We start from the raw sequence: 22,859 nt of genomic DNA on the forward strand, positions 1-22,859 counted from the left end.
CCCCGCCAGATCGGCCCAGGCCCCCCCCCGCGGGTGAGTGCTGGGATTGGGGGGGGGGGGGAAGGTTTTTTTGGGGGGGGGTGTTTAGCCCCCCCCATTAACGCTGCCCCCCCCCCCCCAGACCCTGCCGTGCCCCCCGGGGCCGTGGCCGCCGTCTCCTTCGGTGCCTTCGTGGTGGGGGCGGCGCTGGCGGGGGGGCTCTGGGTCGTCCACGGGCGCACAGGTGAGGCCCCCCCCCCCCCAAAAATCCGCCCCCTCCCCAACCCCTCCCCCCCAAGTCCGCCCCCGCCCCGTATTGCTGAGCCCCCCCCCCCCCCCCCCATTTCTGCCCTCAGCTGCCCCCCGGCCCCCCCCGGCCCCCCCCGGCTCCAGCACGGCCCCCCAGCGTGGGGGGGGGCAGGTACGGGGGGCACTGGGAGGGAACTGGGAACACTGGGGAGGAGCTGGGGGCACACTGGGAGGGTAACTGGTAATACTGGGGACACTGGGAGCACTGGGGGGCTAACTGGTAATACTGAGAGTGTTGGGGGGGGCACTGGGAGGGAACTGGGAACATTGGGGAGGAGCTGGGGGGCACACTGGGAGGGTAACTGGTAATACTGGGGACACTGGGAGCACTGGGGGTACACTGGGAGGGAACTGGGAGCACTGGGCAGGGGCTAGGGGGTACACTGGGGTGGTAACTGGTGATACTGGGGACACTGGGAGCACTGGGGGGGCTAACTGGTAATACTGAGAGTGTTGGGGGGGGCACTGGGAAGGAACTGGGAGCACTGGGGGGGGGTTGACTGGCAATACTGGGCACTGGAAACATTGGGGGGGGCACGGCGTACTGGGAGTACTGGAAGAGACTGGGGGGGACAGAAACAGTAAATGGGGGCACTGGGAGCACACTGGGGGGCACTGTGGGGGGCACTGGGAGCATACTGGGGGGCACTGGGAGCACACTGGTGTCCCCCCCCCCCCCAGCTCAGGACCACCTACCCGAAGCTGCCTCCAGCTGGGGCCCCCCCAGGAGCCCCCTGAACCCGGGAACCCCCCCAAAATGCCCCCTCCCCTCGCAACCCCCCCCCAAATAAAGGCGCTGCCCCCCCCCCATGTGTGGTTCCTTGGGGGGGCATAAACATTTTGGGGAGAAACTCGAGGGTTTTGGGACCCAAGACCTTTTTTTTTTGGGGGGGGTGGGGGCACCTCAAGGGGTTTGGAGTCCTGGGGGGGGCATTTTGGGGGGAAATCAGAGCTTTTGGGGGGGCCCAAACCATTTTTTTTGTGGGGGGATCAGAATCCGGGGGGGGGGGGGGTGGGCATTTTGGGGGAAATCTCTGGGTTTTTGGGGTTCCACATTTTGAGGGGAGGGGGATTTAATGTCCTGGGGGGGGGGGGGGTGTCATTTTGGGGCAAATCTCAGCGCTTTTGGGATCCAAGAACACTCCAGGAGCAACCCAAAATGTGTGTTTTTTTCTTTTTTTTTTTTTGGGGGGGGGGCACAACATTTTGGGGCGACTCCGCAGGGTTTTGGGGCCCCCAGCACCTCTCATTTTTTTCCACGGAGTACAAACGGGGGGGGGGGGGGGGAGGGGACACGACAAGGGAGCAGGACTGGGGCCACACCTGGGGGTCCCCGGGTGTCCCCTGGGTGCCACAGGGCCCATGGGCGTCCCCTGGGTGCCGCCGATGTCCCCCAGTGTCCCCCCACGTCCCCTGGGTGCCGTAGGGCCCCCGGGTGTCCCCTGGGTGCCGTGGGTCCCCCGGGTGTCCCCCCACGTCCCCTGGGTGCCCCCGGGTGTCCCCCGGGTGCCGCGGGGCTGGCAGGTCCCCCCTCGCCCCCTCGTCCCCAAGGGTCGGGGTGCCCGCGGGGTCCCCGAGGTGCGGCGCCGCTGCTGTCCCCAAAGCCCCCCCCCCCCCCCCCAACCCCGCGTCCCCGCGGGCGGCGGTGCCACCGGCGTCCCCCGCGGGTCACGGCGCCGTGGGGGCCCCCTCGGTGTCGCTGTCGCTGCTGTCGCCCATGTCGCCGAGGTCCCTGAGGTCCCCGCGGGGCAGCGCGAAGGGCGGCGGCAGCTCCTCGTCCGAGGAGCCCAGCGAGTCCTCGTCCCCCAGCCGCGGCCCCAGCCCCACCGCCCCGAAGGCCAGCGGGCCCCGCAGCAGCCGGATCTGCGGGGACAGGGACGGGGACGGGGGGACAAGGGCGTGGGGACACGGGGATGGGGACGTGGGGACGCGGGGACAAGGGGACAGGCGGACAAAGGGATGAGGACATGGGGAAAAGGGGACAGGGGGACAGGGACCAGGGGATGGGGACAAGGGAACAAGGGGACATGGGGATATGGGGACAGGGACACGCAGACAGGGGGACACGGGGACAAGGAAACAAGGGGCAAGGGGATGGGGACATGGGGACAGGGGGACAGGGATGAAGGAGATGGGACAGGGTACAAGGGGATGGACAAGGGGATGGGATATGGGACGAGGGGACGGGGACAGTGGGACAAGGGGACAAGAAGACAAGGGGACAGGGACAAGGGGATGGGGACAGGGGGACAAGGGGACAAGAAGACAAGGGGACAGGGACAAGGGGACAGGGACAAGGGGACAAGGACAAGAGGACAAGGGACAAGGGAGGGGACAGCAGAGAAGGGGGGAGGGGCGACACAAGGGGGGCCATTGTCACCAGCTGTCCCTGCGGCACCGTGGGGACGTCGCCGACGGCACCACCCCAATGGCACCACCCGCACGGGCACCGGGAGCGTCCGGGGGGGGGCCCCGCTGCACCGGGGGCAGGAGGGGGTCCCCGAGGCACCCGAGGGCGACAGCCCCAGGACGTGGGGCCCACAGCACCCGTGGGTGCTCCCGGGTCCGCAGGTCTCCCAGCACCCAAGGGCGCAGCACGCACGCCCCCGGGTGCACGGCGTGGTTCTCCTAGCACCCAAGGGCGCAGCCTCCACCTCTCCCAGCACCCCCGGGCGCGGGTGACGGGTCTCCCGGCACCCCTGGGTGCAGGATGGCGGCGCCGCAGCACCCACGGGTGCCTTACCTCGGCCTTGAGCTCGTCGATGTGGTCCTTGAGCTGCCGGATGTACTGGGCGGCGTCCGAGTGGTTGAGCTGCCCCTGGAGCATCCCCTCCTCCCTCTGCGGGTGCGCGCGGGTCAGCGGGTGCCCCCCTGTCCCCCGTGCCCCCCCCAGCCCCCGTGTCCCCACGGCGTCCCCACGGTGTCCCCGCGTCCCCCGGTGCCACCCACCTGGATCTCCAGCTCGGCAACGCGCTGCCGCATCTCGGCCAGGGCGGCCATGCTGTCGGCCTCGCGCAGCCGCACCGCCATCACCTCCTCCTTGCTCTGGGGACACGCGTGGCACCGTGTCACCGCGGCGCCGTGACACTGCGGCACCATGTCACCCTGTCCACTGCGGCACCATGTCACCCTGTCACCGTGTCATCATGTCACCCTGTCACCGCGGCACCGCATCACCATGTCACTGTGTCACTGCATCATCGTGTCACCCCCGTCATCGTGTCACCGCAGCACCGTGTCACCCCATGGGTGACGGAGATGGGACCCCGGGGAGGGGACGGTGTGACAACAGGGGACATTGGGACCCTGTGGGTGATGGGGATGGGACCTCCAGGGGAGGGGACACTGGGGAAGGACAGCGGGACCTTGTGGCAGGGGCTGCGGGTGTCCCCAGGGAGGGGACAGGAGTGTCCCCGGCGAGCGTCCCCAGGACGGGGCTGGCGAGGACCCGTGGGGAGAGCGGGGAGGGTCCCATGGGTGCCCCCAAGTGTCCCCACGTGTCCCCGAGTGTCCCACCTTGCACTGGGCCTCGGCGTGCTTGCGGTGGCTCTCGCTGAGCTGCGCCTGCAGCCCCTTGCTCTGCGCCGCCGCCAGCCGCAGCTGCTCCCGCAGCCCCGCGCACGTCTGCTCGGCGCGGCCCAGCACTGTGCGCTGGATCTGGCCCTGCCGCGGGGCGGGGGGGGACAGGCCTGTCACCTCCCCTCCCGGACCACCGCCACCACGGGCACGGCACCCCGGGTGGCCCAGCGCCGTGGCCCCAGGGTGCGGGGGTCACCCACTGCCCCAGCTCCCAGTAACACCAGCTCAGCACCCATAGCCCCAGTATCTCCAGGTCAGCAGCCATGGCCCCAGCACCCACGGCCCCAGCAACCCCAGTACCCCCTGTTCAGCACCCACAGCCCCAGCACCCATGGCCCCAGCAACCCCAGTTCAGCTCCCACAGCCCCAGTATCCCCAGTTCAGCACCCACAACCCCAGCACCCATGGCCCCAACAGCCCCAGCACCTCCAGTTCAGCACCTATGGCTTCAGCACCCCCAGTATCCCCGGTTCAGCACCCGCACTTCCAACACCCATGACCCCAGTCTCCCCAGTACCCCCAGTTCAACACCCATGGCCCCCTCACGCCCAGTTCAGCACCAACGGCCCCAGTTCAGCACCCACAGCCCCAGCACCCCTGGACCCATCACACCCAGATCAGCACCCACTGCCCCAGCACCCAGGGCCCAGCACCCAGGGCCCAGCACCCAGCGCCCAGCACCCAGGGCCCAGCACCCACCTGTGTCTCCAGCTGCAGCACCCGCTGCCGCAGCGCCCGCAGCTCGGCCTGGGCCTGGGCCTCGCGCAGCCGCGCCGCCACCACGGCCTCCTGCAGCGCGTTGGCGTTGCTGCGCCGCGGGGACTCCTTCCAGCGCCCGCCCGCGCGGCCCGCCTGCGCCCGGAGGGGACACGGTGCTGGGACAGGGGGTCCGGGTGGTGGGACGAGGGGATTTGGGTGGCCGGGAGGGGACCCGGGTGGCCAGGAGGGACAAGGTGCTGGGACAAGGGACCCAGGCACTGGGACAAGGGCCCCAGGTGGCCAGGAGGGGCCCCAGGTGTCAGGACAAGGGACTCGAGTGGCCCAGAGTGAACCAGGCATCAGGATGAGGGCCCCAGGTGGCCGGGAGGAGCCCCAGGTGGCCACGAAGGGGCCACGGGTGGCCAGGAGGGCCCCCAGGCACTGCAACAAGGGACTTGGGTGGCCGGGAGGGGACTGAGGTGGCCTCACCTGCCAGCTGTCACTGAGGTCCTTCACCTGCTGCTGCAGCTCCGTCAGGGACTTGACGGCCTCGGCCTCACGCAGCGCCAGCGCCTGCAGCTCCTCCTGCAGCCTCACCACGTTGTCCTCGTCCGGCAGGAGGCTGCTCCTCTGCGGGGACACGGGGACATCGGCGGGGACGCCCCGGGGTCGGGGGCACCCCGGGGTCGGGGGCACTGGGGGGCTCATTCCCCTCCGCTGGGGGGAGGTGGGGACGGACGCTCGCGGGGCGTTGGTGGGAGCTGACGGTGGGGACAGGGGACATGGGGCACAAGGGACACCTGGGGACACTTGTGTGGCACTGGGGACCTGGGGACAGCAGGTCCAGGACCCCCCACGGCCGCTCGTGTCTTTGTCCCTGTCCCCAAGACCACTTGTGTGACAATCCCTGTCCCCAGAGCCACCGGTGTGACACTCCTCGTCCTCAAGGCCACTCAGGGGATTGTCCCCAGCCCAGGGACAGTCCCCAAGGTCCTTCACATGGCTGTCCCCAACCCCAAGCTCCTTCCTGTGTTCGTCCCCAACCCCGAGGCCACCCCCGCGACCGTCCCCATCCCCAGAGCCCGTGCTGCCACCCCTGTCACCTTCTCCATGTCGAGCACTTTGTCCTGCATCTCCTTGAGGGCGCCGAGCGTCTCGCTCTCCCGCAGCCGCGACTGCTCCAGCTCCGTCTCCAGGTGGGTGACAAACTCCTCGCTGAACCGCGGGTTCCCCTGCCGCCGGCCCCGAGGTGTCACCCACAGGGTCCCCCCGCCCGGTGACGCCGCGAGCAGGGGGCTGGGAAGGAAGGAGGGCGGCGCGGGGATGCTTGGGGATGCCTGGGGACACCGACCTGCTGGTTCTGCAGCTGGCGGATGGTGCTCTGGGCACGCTGGAGGTTCTCGGTGGCCGAGGTGCAGCGCTGCTTCACCACCGCCAGCTCCCGCTTGATGATGTAGTTCTCCTCCGCCTCCTGCGCCCGCGTCACCTGGCCCTTGGGGACAGCGGGGGGACGGGTCACCTCCCGGGGGCGGGGGGGGGGCACCGAGCCCTGTCCTTGTCCCCCGTTGGGTCAGCGCCACCGGTGGGGGTGAGATGGGGGGGTGGGGGGGACAAGAGGGGACACCGGGGAGAGAGGGGACGGCAGTCCTGAGGTTGGGGACAAGGGCATGGCGTGGGGGACAAGGTGACACCCCAATCTGGGGACGCCAGCCCCATTACGGGGACGCCAGCCCCGTTCTGGGGACGCCAGCCCCAAAACGGGTGGCACTGGGGACGAGAGGGTGACGTTAGTCCCGTGCTGGGTGATGCTGGGGACAAGGGGGTGACGCCGGCCCTGCGGGGTGACACCGAGGACAAAGGGGTGACGCCGGCCCCGGTGGGTGATGCCAGCCCTACAGCAGGGGGCACTGGGGACAAGGAGGTGACGCTGAGGTGACAACAGCCCCACGAGGACCTCCGGGGTCATCCTGACCCTTTCCACCTGCACCCAGCACCGACCTTTCACCCCAGACCCACCTATTTTCTTCAAACTCACCAAAACGGCGTCTTTTTACCCAAAACCCCCTCCCCGAGCACCACTGCGCTGCCCCCCGCTTTATGTCGAGCCCCCAAACGGGCCCAAATCCCCAAATTTGCCCACCCCAAACCCCACCGATCCTCCGTTCCCCCCCCTCCAAAGCGGGGAAGGTGCGCGGGAGCCTCCGGAAAAGCAGGCAAACCTCCCCGACCGAGCGAGCCGGAGGCTGGGAAGCAAAAAGGCGGGGAGAAAAGGGTTAAAACGCAGCGGAAAAGAGAAAAAATAGCCATTTTTGGGGACGCTACCTGGATGAGCCTGTCGGCGAGAGCCGCGCTCTCCTGCGGCCGCCGGCGGAGGAAGAGAGAAAGGAGACACGTAACGAGATAAACGGAGCAGACAGAGGCAGCGAGAGAAGCCGTGCAGCAGAGTCACCCGGCACCTTCCCGTTTTGGGGCGCTTTCCAAGGATTTTAGCTCTTTCGGGTGCGGGGTGTGGGGGGGAAAATACGGCAACCGCTGGGTTTTGCCATAAACGGAGCGTTTTCCACCTCCTGGAGGGAGAACCCGCTTGGAAAAACGAGGAGGAAGCCGCATGCTGGATGTGCTTTTCCTTTTTTTTTCTTTTTTCCCCACCAAAACAATGCTGAGAGGGGAGATTTGGGCGGGCGCAGCCTTGTAAGGGCGTGCTGGAGGTCGTGGGGTTGCACCCAAGGGTGCTGGGTACCTGGATGGCAGCATAGGTGCAGGTTTTGGGTGCTCCAGGGTGTTTTGGGGGTGTTCCAGGTTGGTATTGGGTACCCCCAGGACGTTCTGGGTGCCCCCAGGAGGTTTTGGGTGCCCCTAGGAGGTTCTGGGTGCCTCCAGGAGATTTTGGGTGCCCCCAGGAGATTTTGGGTGCCGCCAGGAGGTTTTGGGGTGCCAGCCGTGGGGCTCACCTTCTCCAGGGTTTCAATGCGCTGCTTCAGCAGGCGGTTCTCGGTGCGGAGGCGCTGGGGAAGAAATCGGGGAAGAAATCGGGGAAGAATCAGTCCTGGGGGGGTGCTGATGTCCCCAGGGGGGTGACTGAGCTGGGGGACAGCCTGGGGATGGGGGGGATGTGAGGGGACAAGTGGCCCTGGGCTGGGTCGAAGTGGCCCCAGGGATCATTAAGGCTGCCCCCGGATGGCTGCGATGGCCCTGGGGACATGCTAAGTGGCCTCGGGGACGGCTCCAACAGCCCTAGGATGGGTCAGAGCGGCCCCAGGGATGGATTAAATAGCCCCAGGGAGAGGGTAAATGGCCCCGATGGCTCAAAGTGGTTCCACAGATGAGTAAAACGGCCCTGGAATGGGCTAAGCTGTGCCAGAAGGGCTCAGGTGGCCCTGGGGATGGGTCAAGTGGCCCCGGGAATGGCCCAAAGAGCCCCAGGGACACCCCAAGTGTGGCCCGGGATGGGCCGAGTGTCCCCGGGGACAGCTCACGCAGCCCCAGGCCGCCGCTGCACGACCCCGTCTCACCTTGATCTCGATCTGCTCCTCCATCTCCTTGTTCTTGATGGCGGTGTACTCCTTCTCCAGCCTGCAGGGCACAGGGGGACGAGCTGGGACCCGGGGCCGGGGCCAGGCACCCACCCGTGCGTCCCGGGGGGATCCCGCCCGGCGGCAGGAGCCCGTCTCACCTCTTCATCTTCTTGGGGTTGTACTTGACCTGGAAGGCCCTGAGGATGAGCTTGTCGGGGCAGCTGTCGAACTGGTGCGGGATCACCTTCTGGAAGTACTGCGGGCACAGCGCCCACCGCCGGGGGTGAAGCCACGGCCCCCGCGGCAGCCCGGCCCCGAAACGCAGCCCGGTTTCATCGACCGGCCCGAAACACGGCCCCAAAAGCAGCCCGGCACATCAAGTGGTCCCAAAACACAGCCCCTAACCACGTCCCGCCAAGTAAGCCCACCAAATCTGCCCCAAAACATGTCCTGTCGGGCAGGAATTTGCTTCGAAACGCAGCCCATCGTGTAAATCAACCCTGAAATGTGGCCTCCTGCGTGAACTGACCCCAAAATATGGCCTGATGTGGAAACTGGCCCCAAAATACGACCTGTTGCGTAAATCCACTCCAAAACGCCCCCAAACATGTCGTGTTTCATAAACCTGCCCCAAAACATGTTACCCATTGACTAAATCCACCCCAAACCATGTTTCTTTGGTCAAATTTGCCCCCAGACCATCTCCCATTTCCTGTATCAGCCCCAAAACACATCCTGCTGGACAAATCTGCCCCCTAAATAAGTCTCGTTGCTTAAAACTACGCCAAAAAAATGCCCCATTGGACAAATCCTCCCCCCCCAGACATGCCCTGTTGGACAAATCTGCCCCAAAACACAGCCTGTGGGGTAAATCTGCCCCCCAAACACGTCCCACGGCCTAAATCGGCCCCAAAAGGCAGCAGCACGTACCTGGGACATGCCCTCCATGTCCAGCTGGACGAGCTCGGCCTGGTTGAACTGCAGCAGAGCCATCCCCACGCGGAAGACGATCTCCAGCCCCTGCGGGGAGTGCCGTCACCTCTCCCACCCGCCACCGCCCCCGAGGGGTTTGGGGTTTCTCCCCGAGATGCCAGGCAGGAAGAGCATTTCCCCACCCAAGCTGCGGTCCCCTTGCGCTCCAGGCGCTCGCCGCGGCCCCGTTACCTCGTACATGAAGATGTCGAAGACTCGCGTGGCCACGGGCAGGGGGAAGGTGGTGAGGAAGAGGGTGAGGAACCAGGACGAGGCGTACATGGAGGTGAGGAAGCTCTGCGACCGAAAGTGGATGTTCAGCTCCGGCAGCTGCTCCTGCATGGGAGAAACGGGGGAAACGGGAAAGAAACGGGGCATGGGGGCTGATTTTAGGGGTCATTCGTGGCTTTTTGTTGTGGACGGGCCCTCGTGGAGGTCCCCGGGGTGCCGGATGGGAGGTCCCCAGGGTCCTCATGGATGTTTCCCCCTGAGGAATCGCGGAGGGTCCGTGGGGTGTCTCACGGATGTCCCCGGGATCTCCGTGTGGCCGGCCACGAGCTCCACGGGAGGATTTAATTTCTCCAGCATCTCCCAAGTGCTGCCACCTCTCACCCACCTCTCCTGGTCCTCGCCCCCCCGATTTACCCTCAGGCTCCCACCACCCCGAGCGTTCTGGGGGCTGTGCTTACCTGCAGCATGTACTCGAACTGGTAGATGCAGAGTCCCAGCTCGGCCATGCTGGGTTTGAAGAGCTCCCGTAAGCGGTACTCCTGCATCAGCCTCACGAACACGCAGAAGGCCTCCTCCTCGGGCATCTGGAGACCCGGCGGGACACAAATCCCCCTTAAACATCTGCCAGCAGCTCCAGAACGGAGCCTCTTGCCATCAGGTGATGGGACAGGATGTGTTGGGGAGCCATCCCCAGCTGAATGGGAACGTGAACGGGGGATTTTAAACCCAGGTGGAGCAGGGGGGGTAGGGGGAACAAGCCCGTTTTGCTCCTGAAGACGAAGAAAAAGGCTCCCGTTTCTCACCCCCCTTCTGCCACCCCCCAAAGGGCGTTAAAAACCCACCAGCAGCTGCTCCTCGCCCAGGGGCCGGCACAAACCTGCATGAGCAGCAGTCCCACGATGAAGGCGCTGCCTTGGCAGTATCCAACCTCCCGGTCCACCAGCGAATAAGCCTGGAAAGATCCCAAAATCAACAGAAACAAACGTGTGAGCTGGGGGACGGGCTGGGGCACCATCCCTGCTCACTGCAGGCGGGCAGCGGTGGACAGAAGGCTTGACCACGGCGTAGAAAACAGCTTTTTTTTCAGCTTGCGTGCAAGACATCGCTGCAAAGTTCAGTTTAGACCCCAAAAGACTCAGCTATCCGTTTCTTCATTCATTAACTACAGGAGTAAGGGGGCCCGGGATGGTCAGGGGATGAAGAGCTGGTTATGCCGCGAGAAGCAGTGGTCCCAGGAGCTTTTGGTGGGAACCAAAGCCCTCGAAAATTCACACCCAACAAAACCAGCTTCAAAACCCGTGGTGGTGCCGGAGGAGGGACGTTACCTTCATGACGTTGAAGAGCACCTCCTGGCCCAGGCTGTCCTGGCCCTTGAAGAACTCGTGCTCGGGGTAGGTGCGGGCGATGTCGCGGCGGATGAGCTTCTCGCAGGGCGAGGACATCTTGAGCAGCTCCGAGTACTGGTTTTTGACAGGCATGTCGGTGGCACTGCAGAGCAGCTGCCAGACGATGGCGCGGAAGTGGTGGGGGATCCCTTTGCGGATGAGCTCCTGGGGAAAAAAGGGGTAAAACCCTGAGAAAACGGGTTTCCGCCTGCTGCAGGTAAAGTAAAACCAACGCGCCATCCCCACCTTGAGCAGCTTCTCCTTCTTTTTCCGCCATTCATCCCACTCGTTGACGATGCGGCCCCAGAGGATCCAGGTGTCCTCCTCGAGGTGGCTGAGGTTGGAGGAGGCCGAGGAACTGGAGACCAAGGAGGAGCCGCTGTTCCTTCGCGAGCCGTTCATGGAGCGCATCGACTTGGAGTCGGCCTCCAGCAGCCTGCCAGAGACTGAGTTAGCCCCAAAAAAGCCCAAAAGGAGGAGAGAGCCCCCAAAGAGGAGATATTCCTCCAAAGCCACCCTAAAGGAGGAGATATTCCCCCCCTAAATACCCTAAAAGAGGACATATTTCCCCAAAAACACCCCAAAAGAGGAAATATTCCCCCAAAAACACCTTAAAGGAGGAGATATTCCCGCCCTAAATACCCCAGAAGAGGACATATTCCCCCCCAAAACCACTCTAAAGGTGGAGCTGTTCCCCCACAATACCCCAAAAGAGGAGATATTCCCCTGAAACTGTCCCGGGGAAGAGACATTCCCCCAAACCCCTTCAAAACGGCACCCAAACGGGCAATTTTTCCCAGCCAGATGCCGACTGCTGTCCGGGGATGGCTTCTTTAATGACTTTGCTCAATAATGGGATTGCAGCGGGGTTTTTCATGGGAAATGTTGCCTAGAAATGGCTTTGCAAGGGAATTTGCCTTTCAGAGCTGGAGTTTTGGGGCATAACACTGCTTTAGTGCCAGGGACAGAGCTTTTTGCCTGGTCCTTCAGCTAAGGGAGCCTCAGGGCTTGCTTCCCATCAAGCGGGTAAAAAAATGAACAAAGTGGGTGGGTTTATTGTTTATTAGTCCCATACAGCCACCTCCTGCCCGGGGATCCTACTGACCCACCTGAGCAATCAAACCCTGCTGCTTTCAAAGAAAAACCATAACCTGGACCAAAAAAACCCCAACAATTGGAGCATTTTCACCTTGGTTTGACTGAAGCTTGGGAGAAGCGTGTCATCGTGGTCCACCCCGTTTGATTTTAGGGGAAATCCTTGCCAAAAAAAGGACATTTTAAAGACCCAGTGGGGCAGACACCCGCCGGGGCTCACCGGTTCTGCTCCTCCAGCTTGGCCAGCAGCTCCAGCTCGTCGGGGCTGAGGTTCTCCGAGTCGGAGGTGGGCGAGCACGCCGGGGCCGAGTTGACGGAGGAGAGGGCTTCGTGCGACGACGAGTCCGGGCTGACGGCCGGCGACGCCATCGCGGCGGGGCCGGCGGTGCTCCGAGCCCGCGGGGGTTTTGGGGTCTCACCTGGAAGCCGAATGACAACGTCAGCAGGACGGGACCCCCCTGCTCCGCTCCCTGCGACCTTTTCTTATTCAAACCTCCGGGTGCTGCTGCAAATCTCTTCAAAAAAGCCCGGTTTTAGCTAAGCCGTGGCGTGAGCATCGCTCGATTTGCAGCCCGATGAGATATTCGCTTAATTCCCTACAAAAGAACCGTGGTTAAGCCCAGTTTTCACGTCAAGCCAGGTCCAAGCGCATCGTCTCGTGTTTGCGGTAAATTAGCTGAATTAAAGTGGGCTAAAAACTGGAATTCAGCCCACTGTACCCTCATTTTGGGCCAATGTACCCTCATTTTGGGCCAGTGTGAGAAGAGAGGATTTACAGAGCACTGCCCCCGCTGGGGATTTGCTTTGGGTGTTGACGCTGCCTGGTTTGCCCATTCCGGCAGCGTTTCAGGGAAAAAAATCCCCTGGAGAGGAAAAAGTCCCAGCTTGGGAATTGCAGGGACTGGTGGAAATGGGGTGGGAAATGGCAGGTTGGCGGGTGCTGCAAAAAGAGGGCTTCCAGCATCGCCCCCAGCTGGGATTTATTGGAGGATTGGTAGCAACTGGGAACCCTCAAGGAAGCTCCATCTCTTTTTTGGGGCTGAAAACATGCTTTTTCATGAAAAATGCTATTGAAGATCAGCAGAGTGAACCTACGTTTGAAGGGGATCAAGAAAGCAGGGAAAAAGAGGAAGCGCCATGAATAGGAAATGCACGGTTTACCTGATTTGGGCTCAATTTGCTCTGTGCAGCTCAAGTTATAAAATCATGGGGGTTTTAACCAAAAAGCTGTGTTTCCTTCCCATTTTTTGGGGGAAAAAATTGGCTGGAGGAGCAAAAGGAGCTTGGAGGAGAACAGCGTGGAGGCGCAGCCGTACCGCGACCGAGGGAAATCCTGCGCCGTTTGGTTAATGGTTTTTGAAAAGCAGCAAAATTTAACAGAGCCGCTTCGGGGCGAGAACCGGGTCAATCGTTAACGGGATCGGGCAGATTTGCTCAATAAGCAGGAAATTTTCTCATTTTTTTAAGGGTTGGGGGGAGGAAAAAGCCTCAATCATGCCTAATTCAGCTGCACGTGGCGGGCAGGGCTCATCCAGCAGCGCGTCTGGCCCCGTTAATTCGTTTTGGGTAATTAATATTTCCGAGGTCTGGCCTGCAGAATTCCAAGTTAACGATCAAACCAGGGTCTGACGGGCTGCGAAAACGTTCTGAAATGGCTTTTTAGGAAAAAAATAACTCCACTCTGATGAGGGGATTAAAAAAATAAAGAAGGAAACACGCAAAATGCACGAATTCAGTTCAAAAGCGAGGCACGAGGATGGCAACGTTGTTTATTCGACCAAAGCAGGTGGAAAAAGAGGAGCACGCATTTTTCAACCTTATTTTTTTTGGGTGAAATCCTGGTGGTTTCGGGTGGTTTTGTGGTGAGGAGGGAAGGAGCTGGCAGCCCCCATCCTTTGCGGTGTTCCCGGGTTCCTGTTGCAGCGGGAGCAGCCTGCGGGACGATGAATGGCTTGTTCTGGGACGACGGGTACCCAAATTTGCTGAAAATGCTTGAATTTGGAGAAAAAAAGGAACACCACTTGGCGGACGGAGGTGCCGCAGAGCGGCTTTTCGAAGCATCCACCCCAAATTCCCCCCGGGCTGGGGGACGAGGCCCTCAGCAGGGATCTGGCCAAGGGGTTACTGAAGGCCCTAAGAAAATTGGGGGGGAAACAGTGAAAACAGCCCCACAAACACCAAGGGGCCAGCCAGGCACTAATTTGAGGAAATCAGCCCCAAAAGGGGCTTGGATGACCCCAATACCGGCCCGTTTGTGGCAGCGGGTTAATTTTAATAACTTTCCCGGCACCCTGAGGTGTTTGGGAGTCCCCAAAGTCCCCAGATTCCACGGGTGGTGGTGTCGCTTCTGCTCGTTTCCCCCCAAAACACCACCGCTCCATCGAAACGCTGTAAAAAATGCCCATTTTCAGCAGGACGTCGAGGCACTGACCTTGAGCCTGGGCCATTTCCGGAGGAAAACGTTAAAATTTCCACCTTTTCACTTAAAATCTGTCAGATTTGCAGCTTTTTGGGGCCATTTTCGCAGCTTTTCTCTGCAGCTTTGTACCTTTTCTGCGCCGTTTTGTGCCTTTTCCGCCCCGTTTTGGGCCTCTTCCATGCTGTTTCTGTGTCTTTTCCACCTGTTTTTATTTGTAGCATCTCTCGGTGCCGATTTGCACCTTTTTCACCCCATTTTCGCCGTGTTTCTGCAGCGTCTCCCAGTGCCGCTTTGCACATTTTTTTTTGTGCCGTTTTCGCCGCGTCTCCAACGTTCTTTTCGGCTCCAAAGTTCACCAAAGCGGCGGTTTTGTCACAGCCGAACACAAAACTATCAAAAATTCGCTCGTTTGCCAGAAAAACCAATTGTTAACGCATAAAAGGAGCCGGGTGAGGAAAAAGAATCGATTCCACCCCAAATATTTCAGCGGGACATTTGCAAGCATCACTAGCAGCCGCGGGTGGAGGGAAGAGGAGGAAAATGGGCAAAATGGGTTCAAAAACCACGTTTTTTGCCGCTGGCACGGATCAAACAGGTGCAATTTTTAAGCTGAAATCCCCCCAAAACGCACCAATGTCAAAAACGACCCAAACCCACCCAAAATCAGGTGAAAATTGAGTCGAACACCAAATGAGAGCAACCCCCCCCCGCAGTCTCCCAGGGCATTTTGGGGGAAAAACCACGCAAAACACTACTTGGGTGGTGATTTTTGTGCTTTTTGCTGTTCCAAATCGGCTGAAACGAGCCCAAAACTGCGAGGGTTCGGTGTCTTTTGGGGATTTTTCACCAAAATCGTTTTTTTCCCCCCCCCATGGTGGCAGCAGATATTAAACGTTGCCGGCGAAGCCCCCGACCGAGTGAAAAGCAGTGAAAAAAGGGGGGAAAAAAAAAAAAAAAAAAAAAGAGAGGTGGGATTTTGGGGCAAAACCCTGCGATTTGGAGCCCGAGCCGCCCCGATGTGGCTAAAATCGCTCGGTTTGAACCCAAAAGGAGAGGCGGGGACGGCACAAAGCCGCCGCTGCTCCATCTTCGTCGCCGGGAGGGGGAGGGATGGTGGTGGTGGCGGGGGGGGGGGCACAGGGACCCCCACCCATGGGTGCCACTGGGTGCTGGTAGGGGGGGGGTAGGAACCAGCTGGGGGGGGTGACAAAAGCCCCCCTCCTCTCCCCCCCCCCCCCAAACGCCATCTGGGGCTCACAACAATGCCTGGGGGGGGGGGGGGGGCACCGCTTGCTGCGCCCCCCCCCCCCCTTCTTTTTATTGTTCTATTTCTTTTATTGTTCTATTTTTAACCAATTTTTCCTGATTTTTTACCAATTTCACCTGATTTACGGGGAAGGCCAACACCCACAGCAGTGGGGGGGGGGGCAGTTTGGATGCACCCCCCCCCCCCCCCAAATCAAACAGGGGGAGCCCTGGGGGGGGGGGGGGGGCAGCCCCCAATAACCAATTAACCCCCAAATTACCAATTAACCCCCAAATTAACCCCAAATTAACCCCCAAAGGTGGGAGGCGACCCCAATCACCCCCCCACACCCGGGGGGGGGGCCTTTTATGCCCCCCCCGTAACCTTGAGGGGCCTTTAGGCCCAACCCCCCCCCAAGGGGGTGCTCACTGACCCCCCCCCCCCCCAGCCCCTGACGGGGGCGCCCCCCCCCGAGGGGGAGCCCCTCCCCCCGAGAAAGGGGCAGGGCTTCCCCGTGGCCACGCCTACCTGCGCCGCGCTGCCATGGCGACCGCCGGCTGCCTCCGAGGGGGGGGCCCGCGGCGCCCCCCCACCGCCGCCGCCGCTGCCGCCGCCGCCTGGAGCCGAGCGGGAGCCGCGGCCGCCGCGGGCCCCGCCGCTGCCATGGGGGAGCCGCCGCTGCCGCCGCCGCCCTGACACCGAGTGACAGGCGGCCCCGCCCCGCAGCCAATCACCGCGCCGCCTTCGCGCCTATGCCCGCCCACTCCTGGCCCGGCAGCCAATCGCTGAGGGCGGTCCGGGAATGAGCCTCGGAGGGGGGGGGGCTAGGCTAAGAAGCCCCGCCTGCTTGCCGCTGAGCCAATAGGAAGGCCGGAGGGGTGTTGATGGACGGGTGTTTCGCCAATGAGGTTCAAGGAGATGGTCCTCCCCCCCCGTGGGCCTTTCTGGGAGACGAATGGCAGGCACAAATGGGGGTGATGGATGGGCGGAATGACCAATGGAATGCAACGTCTCGTTTGGAGTGGCACCCCGGTTGACAGGAGAAGACAATAAGCCCCGCCCCTTTAGCTGAAGCCAATAGCGATGGCTCTGATTTGATTGATCGGAGGTGAGGCAGCCAATGGGGAGCACGGACACCGGGCGGTGTTCCCTCCCCTCAGCACAGGTGGTTGATCCACCCTCAGCGGGTGGATCGGCCACTTTGATTGGCTGAAGAGGGTTATGGACAGAAGCTCCCACCAATGAGGCGTCGAGTAGCGAGTGGCAGATCTGAGGAGAAGGGTTCCGCCCCCTTCCGTTAACTGAGGGGCCCTGGGGTGCCCGCGTAGGGGCACCGGGGGCGGGGGGGGGCTCAGAGCAATGGGGGCCCGGGGGCGTCGGTGTGACCAGAGCCCCCGTCCTGTAGGGATCCAAGGGTAGGGACGTTGGGGGTGCTGAAATCCGCAGGGATGGGGACAAAATGGCTGCCCCAAAATGGGGGTGCCGGGGTTGGGGGGGGGTCCCGCATTTCCCAGGCCTGAAGTCGTGGTGTGCGGGGTCCCAGTGTCCCCAGGGACGGGGCTGTGGGGACACCGAGGGTCCTGATACCCCCAGGGACTGGGCTGTAGGGAGACCGGGCCCCCTGGGTGATCCATGTCCCTCAGGAGACAGTTGTCCTCAGACAATGACAATTTAATTTTTGGGTAGTCGTGTGTGGAGCCAGGATCTGGACTCGGTGATCCGCGCAGGTCCCTTCCAACTCAGGATTTTTTATGATCCGATAATATGGGGATGCTGAGGGTCCTACTAAGTGGTTGAAAATCCGTTTAGGGTAAAAATCCTGAAGATATCCCTTTAAAGATAAAAACTCTAAAAAGGGTTAAAGAGTTAAGGATTGTTGAGGGCTTAGGTGTGGGAGCTGTTTTTTTTTGGTCCACTCTTCTAACACTGTTTTTGATTCTTTCTGATTCTTTCTGTTTTCGATTCTTTCTTCTTAGAAAGTGCTGTCCTGGATTTTTTTTTTCTTTTATAATTTTCTCCCACGTCACTGGAACAAATCACATGTTTGGATGGGGGGGGGGGGGGGAATATATCCACCCTGAGAACGTGTGAGCCAAATTCACAGCATTTGGGCCCGAAACCAATCCTGTCGCTTCTCATGAAGTGTTGGGGCCCTGCGGGTAATGAGTGGCCACCCTGGGGGGAAGTTCAGCCTCGACTTCCCCTAAATTCGGGATGAAAAAAGGGGAAATCGGACAAAAGGAGGAAGCTGTTTGCCCTGAGCAAGAGAGCCAGGGTGAAGGCCATTCACTTTTTGGCTGTGTTTGCTCTTCCCCAGTGCCTCAGTCCTCTGTGAAATTTGGCCAAAATCAGTCAACAGTGAAGTTACTCATAAATTCAAACTTTCATTTTCTGCAATCGCCCCGGGGACGCCTGGCTCAAAGCCCTGCAGGCAATGAAAGAATTTTCGGGAGGAGGAACGAGGGAGTCACTGTCAAAACAGAACGAGGATTTTTACAGCGCCAGGTTAAAAACATTTGAAAGTCCCACAAAAGCACCGCACAAAATCCTAAATGCGACTTCCCACCAAAAACCAAACCAAAGCAAAGATGGATTTGGGCACGCACCACATCATTTTGGCACAAAACCTTCAAAACCCACCACCTCGGAGGGGTATTGGCTTCACTTGAGCAGCGTGATGGTGAACTTGTAAAAAAACAGCGGGGAAGTGGCGTGTGGCGAGAGGCTGCACAAGCGCCGCAGCCACTCCAAAAGCTCCTGAGCGTGCACATTTAATTTTTTTCTTGGAAATCTGAATTATGAAATATGAACATTCACTTCCCCCGGAAGAGCTGACGCATCTTCACGACCGCATAAAATTGGGGTGATATCAAAGGGAAGAAGGACCAGAGATGGCACGGAACGATGGCGCTGAGAGCACCGTTGAGAAGTGGGAGCTCACCAGGGACATGCTGTTGGAGGAAGAAGAACAGAGGAAAGCACCCAAAGGAGGTAGCAGGGCCACACCAGGGTTGAGGGAATGGCTCTGGAGTTAAAACACAAGAAAACGGAGGCTTTCAGCTCTGGACATGGGTCTTTTGCCAAAATTATAGCTAAATTCTGCTTCATAATTCTTCCGTTGCGATCAGAAAGAAAAAGAGGTTTGGGTGTGGAGAAGGGAGCGGTGGAGCTTCTCAGGAGAGAGCCTGGGGGAATCTCTCCTCTTTGTGCTCTTCTCCAAAAGGTTTGCAGGGGAGGGAGGTCTTTGGGGCTGCCTCACCCTTTTTTTTGCCCCCAGCAGTGCTGTCCCTCCTGCCCTCGTCCCCGCAGAGAGCCGTTGTGCTGCTGTACGCGCTGCTGGCCCTTGGCTTCGTGATCTTCATGGCTCTCACCATCATAAACACCCACAGAGGTGAGACCAGCACGCACAACCGGATCGCCCCCGCCAAGCGCGAGGCAGGCACAATTTTGGGGGAAAAGACCAGCAAACGGAACAAAACCTCTGGCTCCTTTCTCCAGTGTCGGCGGTGTGGGAGGCGCTGGCCCAAGCCCGGCTGCAGGGCGAGAGGAGCCACACGACAGCCTGGCACAACCTCTCGGAGGTCCAGCATGCCCTCGGTACGAAACCTGCTGCTTCTGGGGGTGGCTTTTCCCTTAAACCCAACCAAAATCATCCCTTCTGGCGGGATGGAGGTGGCCATGGGCTTGTTTTGAGGTTTCTCCTCTTGTTTTCCTCTTAGATAAGCAGCTCTCAGGCGAGCTCCAGGTGATTCAGAGCCAACTTCTAAATGGTACGCCAAGGACAAGGTGGTCTGGGGGGAAATTCAGGCAGAATCCCAGCGTTTAACACCGGGTGAGGGCAGCGGGGTCAAAAAGCAAAGTTTTTCCTCCCTCCAGTGTCCCGAGAAATGGAGAACATGCAGTGGAAGATGGCACAGTGCAAAACGGAGTGCGGGAAGGAGCTGTCGGATCGCATCCGCGTCCTGGGTGAGAGCCTGATTTTGATGAAAAATCGTTAAATTCAGTCCTTCTATCCCAAAGCACTGGGCAGACGGTCTAAAGATTCCTAAGATGTGCTGGTAGCACTGGGAGCTCACGGAGCCGATCTCAAGGAGTTTGAAGTACCGCGTATACCAAGTATAATGCTAATGGAAGGAAGTCTTTCTCAGCCTGTTGATAAACACACACACAAAAAACCCCCAACGTTCAGTGAAAGGGCTTTGAGGTTTCCATGCGTGAAGCTGAGAGAACACCAGCTCAGGCCGGGAAAAATACCCAGCGAAAGCCACAGCATAAATCAGGGCGGAAAGGAAATGGGGAAGGGCCGTAAACATGGTTTCTTTGGGTTTCTTCTGGCGAAACCTGAATTACCTTTCTCTCTCGTTTTCCGCCCCGGCAGAGGGAAGGGAGGCGCCGGAGCAGGCGCTGGAGCAGCTGGCGGAGCTGCGGCAGGAGCAGAGCCGCGCGGCGACGCTCCTCAGCACGGCGCTGGAGGGGCTGCGAAACCTCTCAGGTGAGGGGGAGAGGCTGAGCTGAGCCCGCAGGCGTCCCCCTCGCGCTCACCCACCTCAGCTTTTTTTTTCTTTTCCCCGTTTTCTCTCAGAAATTCTCTGCACAAGGTGTCCCGCCGGCTGGCTGCAGTTCGCCAAAACCTGCTATTTTTTCTCCACCGATCCTAAACCCTGGATGGACGCTAAAACCTCCTGCGCCGAGCTCGGCGGTCAGCTGGCCATCGTCAACAGCGAGCTGGAAAACGTAAGCCGAGGATTTCCACAAAAAAAGCACTAAAAAAACAAAAAAAACCCCGCACATTTAATGCATTTAGAAGAAAATTAGGCTTATACAAAGCAAATGGAAAGCAGGAGGTTAAGCACGGGCTATTTGAGCCTTCACAGCTGGGAAAAAGGATCCGAGTCCCCCAGCCTTGAGGTTCCCCTGTGGTTCTGAAGTGGCTTGGCCAAATCTGTTGAGTTTGTCCCCAAAACGACTGGCGTGATTTAAGCATCCCTTGGGAAATGTCTGTGGGGAGCGGCCGCCCCCGTCGCCTGCGTGACCCCGAGGGGGATCATGGGGTGTGAGAGAGGCGCTCGCCTCCATCGGGGTGTGCTCCACGTGCGATCCCTCCTTGTGATCACGTGGGAAAGAGAAAACTATTTTGAAATCATAGAAATTACAGAATTAATTGGAGCGATCCACCCCAAATTGGGCACAGATGGGTGTTTCCACCCCAGTTTAGACAATGCCTACCTCACGTTCACAAGACCGCTTCTACGAGCCTGGCTTTTAAAGCATATTTGGTCTGAAAAGAACTTCTCCCTCCAGCTGTTAGAAACCTCAGCACTTTTATTCGCATTTTCGACGGGAAATGTCCCCTTTTGTGCCACGCTGGTGGCACCTTGCACTCGTCCCCCGCAAGGGACGGGCTCCCCAGCGTCACCGACTGCTGTCGACGACCTCGGTGCTGCCGAAAGCCAAACGGCAGCTCCACGTTGGTGCCCCCTTCCCATCCAGAAGCCTCTTTTTCCCCCCCATTTACAGAAATTTCTGGCAAATCACATCATGGAGACGCGGGTGTTCTGGCTGGGCCTGAGCGACATGCACAAGGAAGGCGACTGGCAGTGGTTGGACGGCCGCTCCCTTTCTCTTGCGTAAGTTTTCCAGCAGCATCGGAGGGCAAATAGCCCCCCTAACCCGGCTTTTTAATGCTTTTTTTGCCCCAAAAAAGCCGAGGGCTGCACCCTTACTGACCCACCCGCATGCTCTGCTCTGGTGGAGCGTGAAAATGGCACAGGAAAAGGTTTTATGGTACCTGAAAGCGTGGGGTGGAGGGAAAGGTAAGAGGAACGGCTGCAGGCTAGATTTTGGTGTTTTCCCCCCAAATCGCTTTGGTTTTGGGGCTGAGAACTGAGGTGGGAACGCACAAGGAGCCGCAGCACCCATTCAGTGCATTCCCAGCTGAGTGTCCTCACCCCGAGGCCCAGGGATTATTTCTGACAGCTCTCCTCATCCTCAGGATTTGGGGGAAAAGCACCGAAATTGAAATGGAGCTGTTTGATGCTAAACGGGGGAGAAAAGGGAAAACTACTGAAATGGAAGTAGAGCTTCTTCGAGGCGTTAAAAGGAGAGGAGTGGACGCGGTGGGGTGGGTGTGCTCTCCGCCTGGCTGCTCCCTCCGTAGAACCTTTAAAAAAAAAACATAAAAACCAACCGGTTTCCAAATGTAGCGCTTCCTACCCAAACCGGCACGTCCCCCCGCAGGTTTTGGAAGAGCGGCGAACCCAACAACGTGGGCCAGCACGGCGAGGACTGTGCCACCGTCTCCTCCAGGGGCCTCTGGAACGACGTCACCTGCAGCAGTGCCGAGGCCTGGATCTGCGAGCGTGGCTGCTAGGGGGCTTAAAAACGGGGGAAAACCACAAAAAGACGGCAAAAGCAAGTGCGGGATGAAAACTCGGCGCTGCGGGGCGAAGGACGACTTGCTGCTGCGTAATTACTGGCCGCAGAGGAAGTGCGACAGTAGGCAATGGAAAAAATGCTTAAAAGATGAGAAAAAAAACCAACAAAACCAAGGGGTTGTGGGGTCAGGAGGCATCACCGTGCGCAGGGGGTGAGCGCACCGTGTGTTTTTGCTGCAGATTCTCCTCCTTCCTCCTCCTCAGGCTCTGGGTGAATCCACACGGCGTGCAGACCTAAAAACATCAGCCCGATTTAGCAGGAGACGGGATTCGCTCTGGAAAAGGAAGGAGCTGGCGTGGAAAGAGGCGTCCGAAAAAGGGAGCATCCTCCCGGGGTCCAGCGCCGCGATGGGGTTAGACCTGGAGGAGGGTTTGGACATTTTTGGGGTGTTTGTTAACATTCTGTGAGCTGCTTCCCTGCCGCGCGCTCAACGTATCGCTTGCCGCTTAATCAGGAAAAAAAAATAAAGTCTTTTGATTGCAACTTGAAACAAAACCAACGGGAGCAGAGCAGCGCCGAGGCGGGTCGCGGCACACCTTATTCCCAGGGTTTAGGTGAAAAAAACCCAAAAAACAGAAGAGAGACCAGCAAAGCCGAGGTGTGAACATGTTTTCGGGGTGCGTATGCAAATACCCAGCTCGTGGGCTTCGAAGCGCGACGGTTGTTTTGCCGAAAAGCCTCGCTGCTGGATTCCCCTTCCCAGGGCGAGCACAGGCCCTGCTGGAAGATTTGGGATTTCACCCGCACGGCGTGCAACGCCCCCAAACACCACCGCGTTGTGTGCGGGGTGGTTTTATTCACAACCCCCTAAAAACCACAGCTTTTTAGGAGCCTCTTTCAAATCCCCACGGGTGACAGAGCTCCAGCAGTGTCACTGTTTCGGTACAGCCCCGTCGCCCCCTAAAATACCGATCCCATTACCACCCCCCCCCCCCCCCCCCCCCAAAAAAAAAAACCCTTTTACTTGTGGTGGGAAGAGCGCAGCCTTGTCCCCC

The 22,859-nt window shown here is 59.9% G+C and overlaps 2 protein-coding genes and 1 long non-coding RNA gene across 10 annotated transcripts; 2 read left to right on the plus strand and 1 right to left on the minus strand.

The window, feature by feature from the left end:
• Nucleotides 1-1,193, plus strand: LOC310888554. The gene is made up of 4 exons (XR_014575927.1): nt 1-33; nt 122-223; nt 336-400; nt 970-1,193. It is a non-coding gene; the product is annotated as an uncharacterized lncRNA (long non-coding RNA).
• A 718-nt stretch (nt 1,194-1,911) lies between these two features.
• On the minus strand, nt 1,912-16,138 carry EVI5L (ecotropic viral integration site 5 like). Of its 7 annotated transcripts, none has more exons than XM_083815287.1 (20): nt 15,958-16,135; nt 11,985-12,183; nt 10,916-11,105; nt 10,610-10,834; nt 10,162-10,236; nt 9,743-9,868; nt 9,246-9,389; nt 9,012-9,101; nt 8,240-8,337; nt 8,079-8,139; nt 7,518-7,571; nt 6,889-6,921; nt 5,918-6,058; nt 5,670-5,798; nt 5,056-5,196; nt 4,567-4,719; nt 3,805-3,951; nt 3,238-3,375; nt 3,032-3,127; nt 1,912-2,151 (listed from the first exon to the last, which is right to left on the minus strand). In XM_083815287.1, exons 2-20 carry the CDS (start codon nt 12,131-12,133, stop codon nt 1,957-1,959), a joined length of 2,385 nt encoding a protein of 794 aa, XP_083671413.1. In that variant the 5' UTR covers nt 12,134-12,183; nt 15,958-16,135; the 3' UTR covers nt 1,912-1,956. The 7 variants fall into 7 exon arrangements, with proteins under 7 accessions (XP_083671413.1, XP_083671415.1, XP_083671410.1 ...); XM_083815289.1 differs by having other exon boundaries at nt 3,238-3,333; nt 15,958-16,134; XM_083815284.1 differs by having other exon boundaries at nt 10,610-11,105; nt 15,958-16,138.
• Nucleotides 16,139-18,263: 2,125 nt separating this feature from the next.
• LOC310888539 (uncharacterized protein) lies at nt 18,264-22,359 on the plus strand. Of its 2 annotated transcripts, none has more exons than XM_083815295.1 (9): nt 18,264-18,420; nt 18,710-18,820; nt 18,928-19,026; nt 19,149-19,199; nt 19,306-19,395; nt 19,808-19,921; nt 20,012-20,163; nt 20,947-21,056; nt 21,667-22,359. In XM_083815295.1, the coding sequence occupies exons 1-9, from the start codon at nt 18,321-18,323 to the stop codon at nt 21,797-21,799; spliced, it is 960 nt and encodes a 319-aa protein (XP_083671421.1). In that variant the 5' UTR covers nt 18,264-18,320; the 3' UTR covers nt 21,800-22,359. The 2 variants fall into 2 exon arrangements, with proteins under 2 accessions (XP_083671421.1, XP_083671420.1); XM_083815294.1 differs by having other exon boundaries at nt 18,265-18,420; nt 18,707-18,820.
• Nucleotides 22,360-22,859: the final 500 nt, after the last annotated feature.

The sequence above is a fragment of the Anser anser genome (assembly GCF_964211835.1).
Source record: "Anser anser genome assembly, chromosome: 38".
In the NCBI taxonomy this organism is placed as follows: Eukaryota; Metazoa; Chordata; class Aves; order Anseriformes; family Anatidae; genus Anser; species Anser anser.

Bases quoted from the DNA above. Each gene is read 5' to 3' on its own strand.
- LOC310888539 (XM_083815294.1), top strand. From the start codon at position 18,321: ATGGCACGGAACGATGGCGCTGAGAGCACCGTTGAGAAGTGGGAGCTC. The intron at 19,396-19,807 runs GTGAGAGCCTGA...CCGCCCCGGCAG, and splicing joins GGATCGCATCCGCGTCCTGG to AGGGAAGGGAGGCGCCGGAG. The intron at 20,164-20,946 runs GTAAGCCGAGGA...CCCCATTTACAG, and splicing joins TCAACAGCGAGCTGGAAAAC to AAATTTCTGGCAAATCACAT.
- EVI5L (XM_083815284.1), bottom strand. From the start codon at position 12,133: ATGGCGTCGCCGGCCGTCAGCCCGGACTCGTCGTCGCACGAAGCCCTC. The intron at 7,572-8,078 runs GTGAGACGGGGT...TTTCTTCCCCAG, and splicing joins AGGAGCAGATCGAGATCAAG to CGCCTCCGCACCGAGAACCG. The intron at 2,152-3,031 runs GTAAGGCACCCG...CTGTCCCCGCAG, and splicing joins TCGACGAGCTCAAGGCCGAG to ATCCGGCTGCTGCGGGGCCC.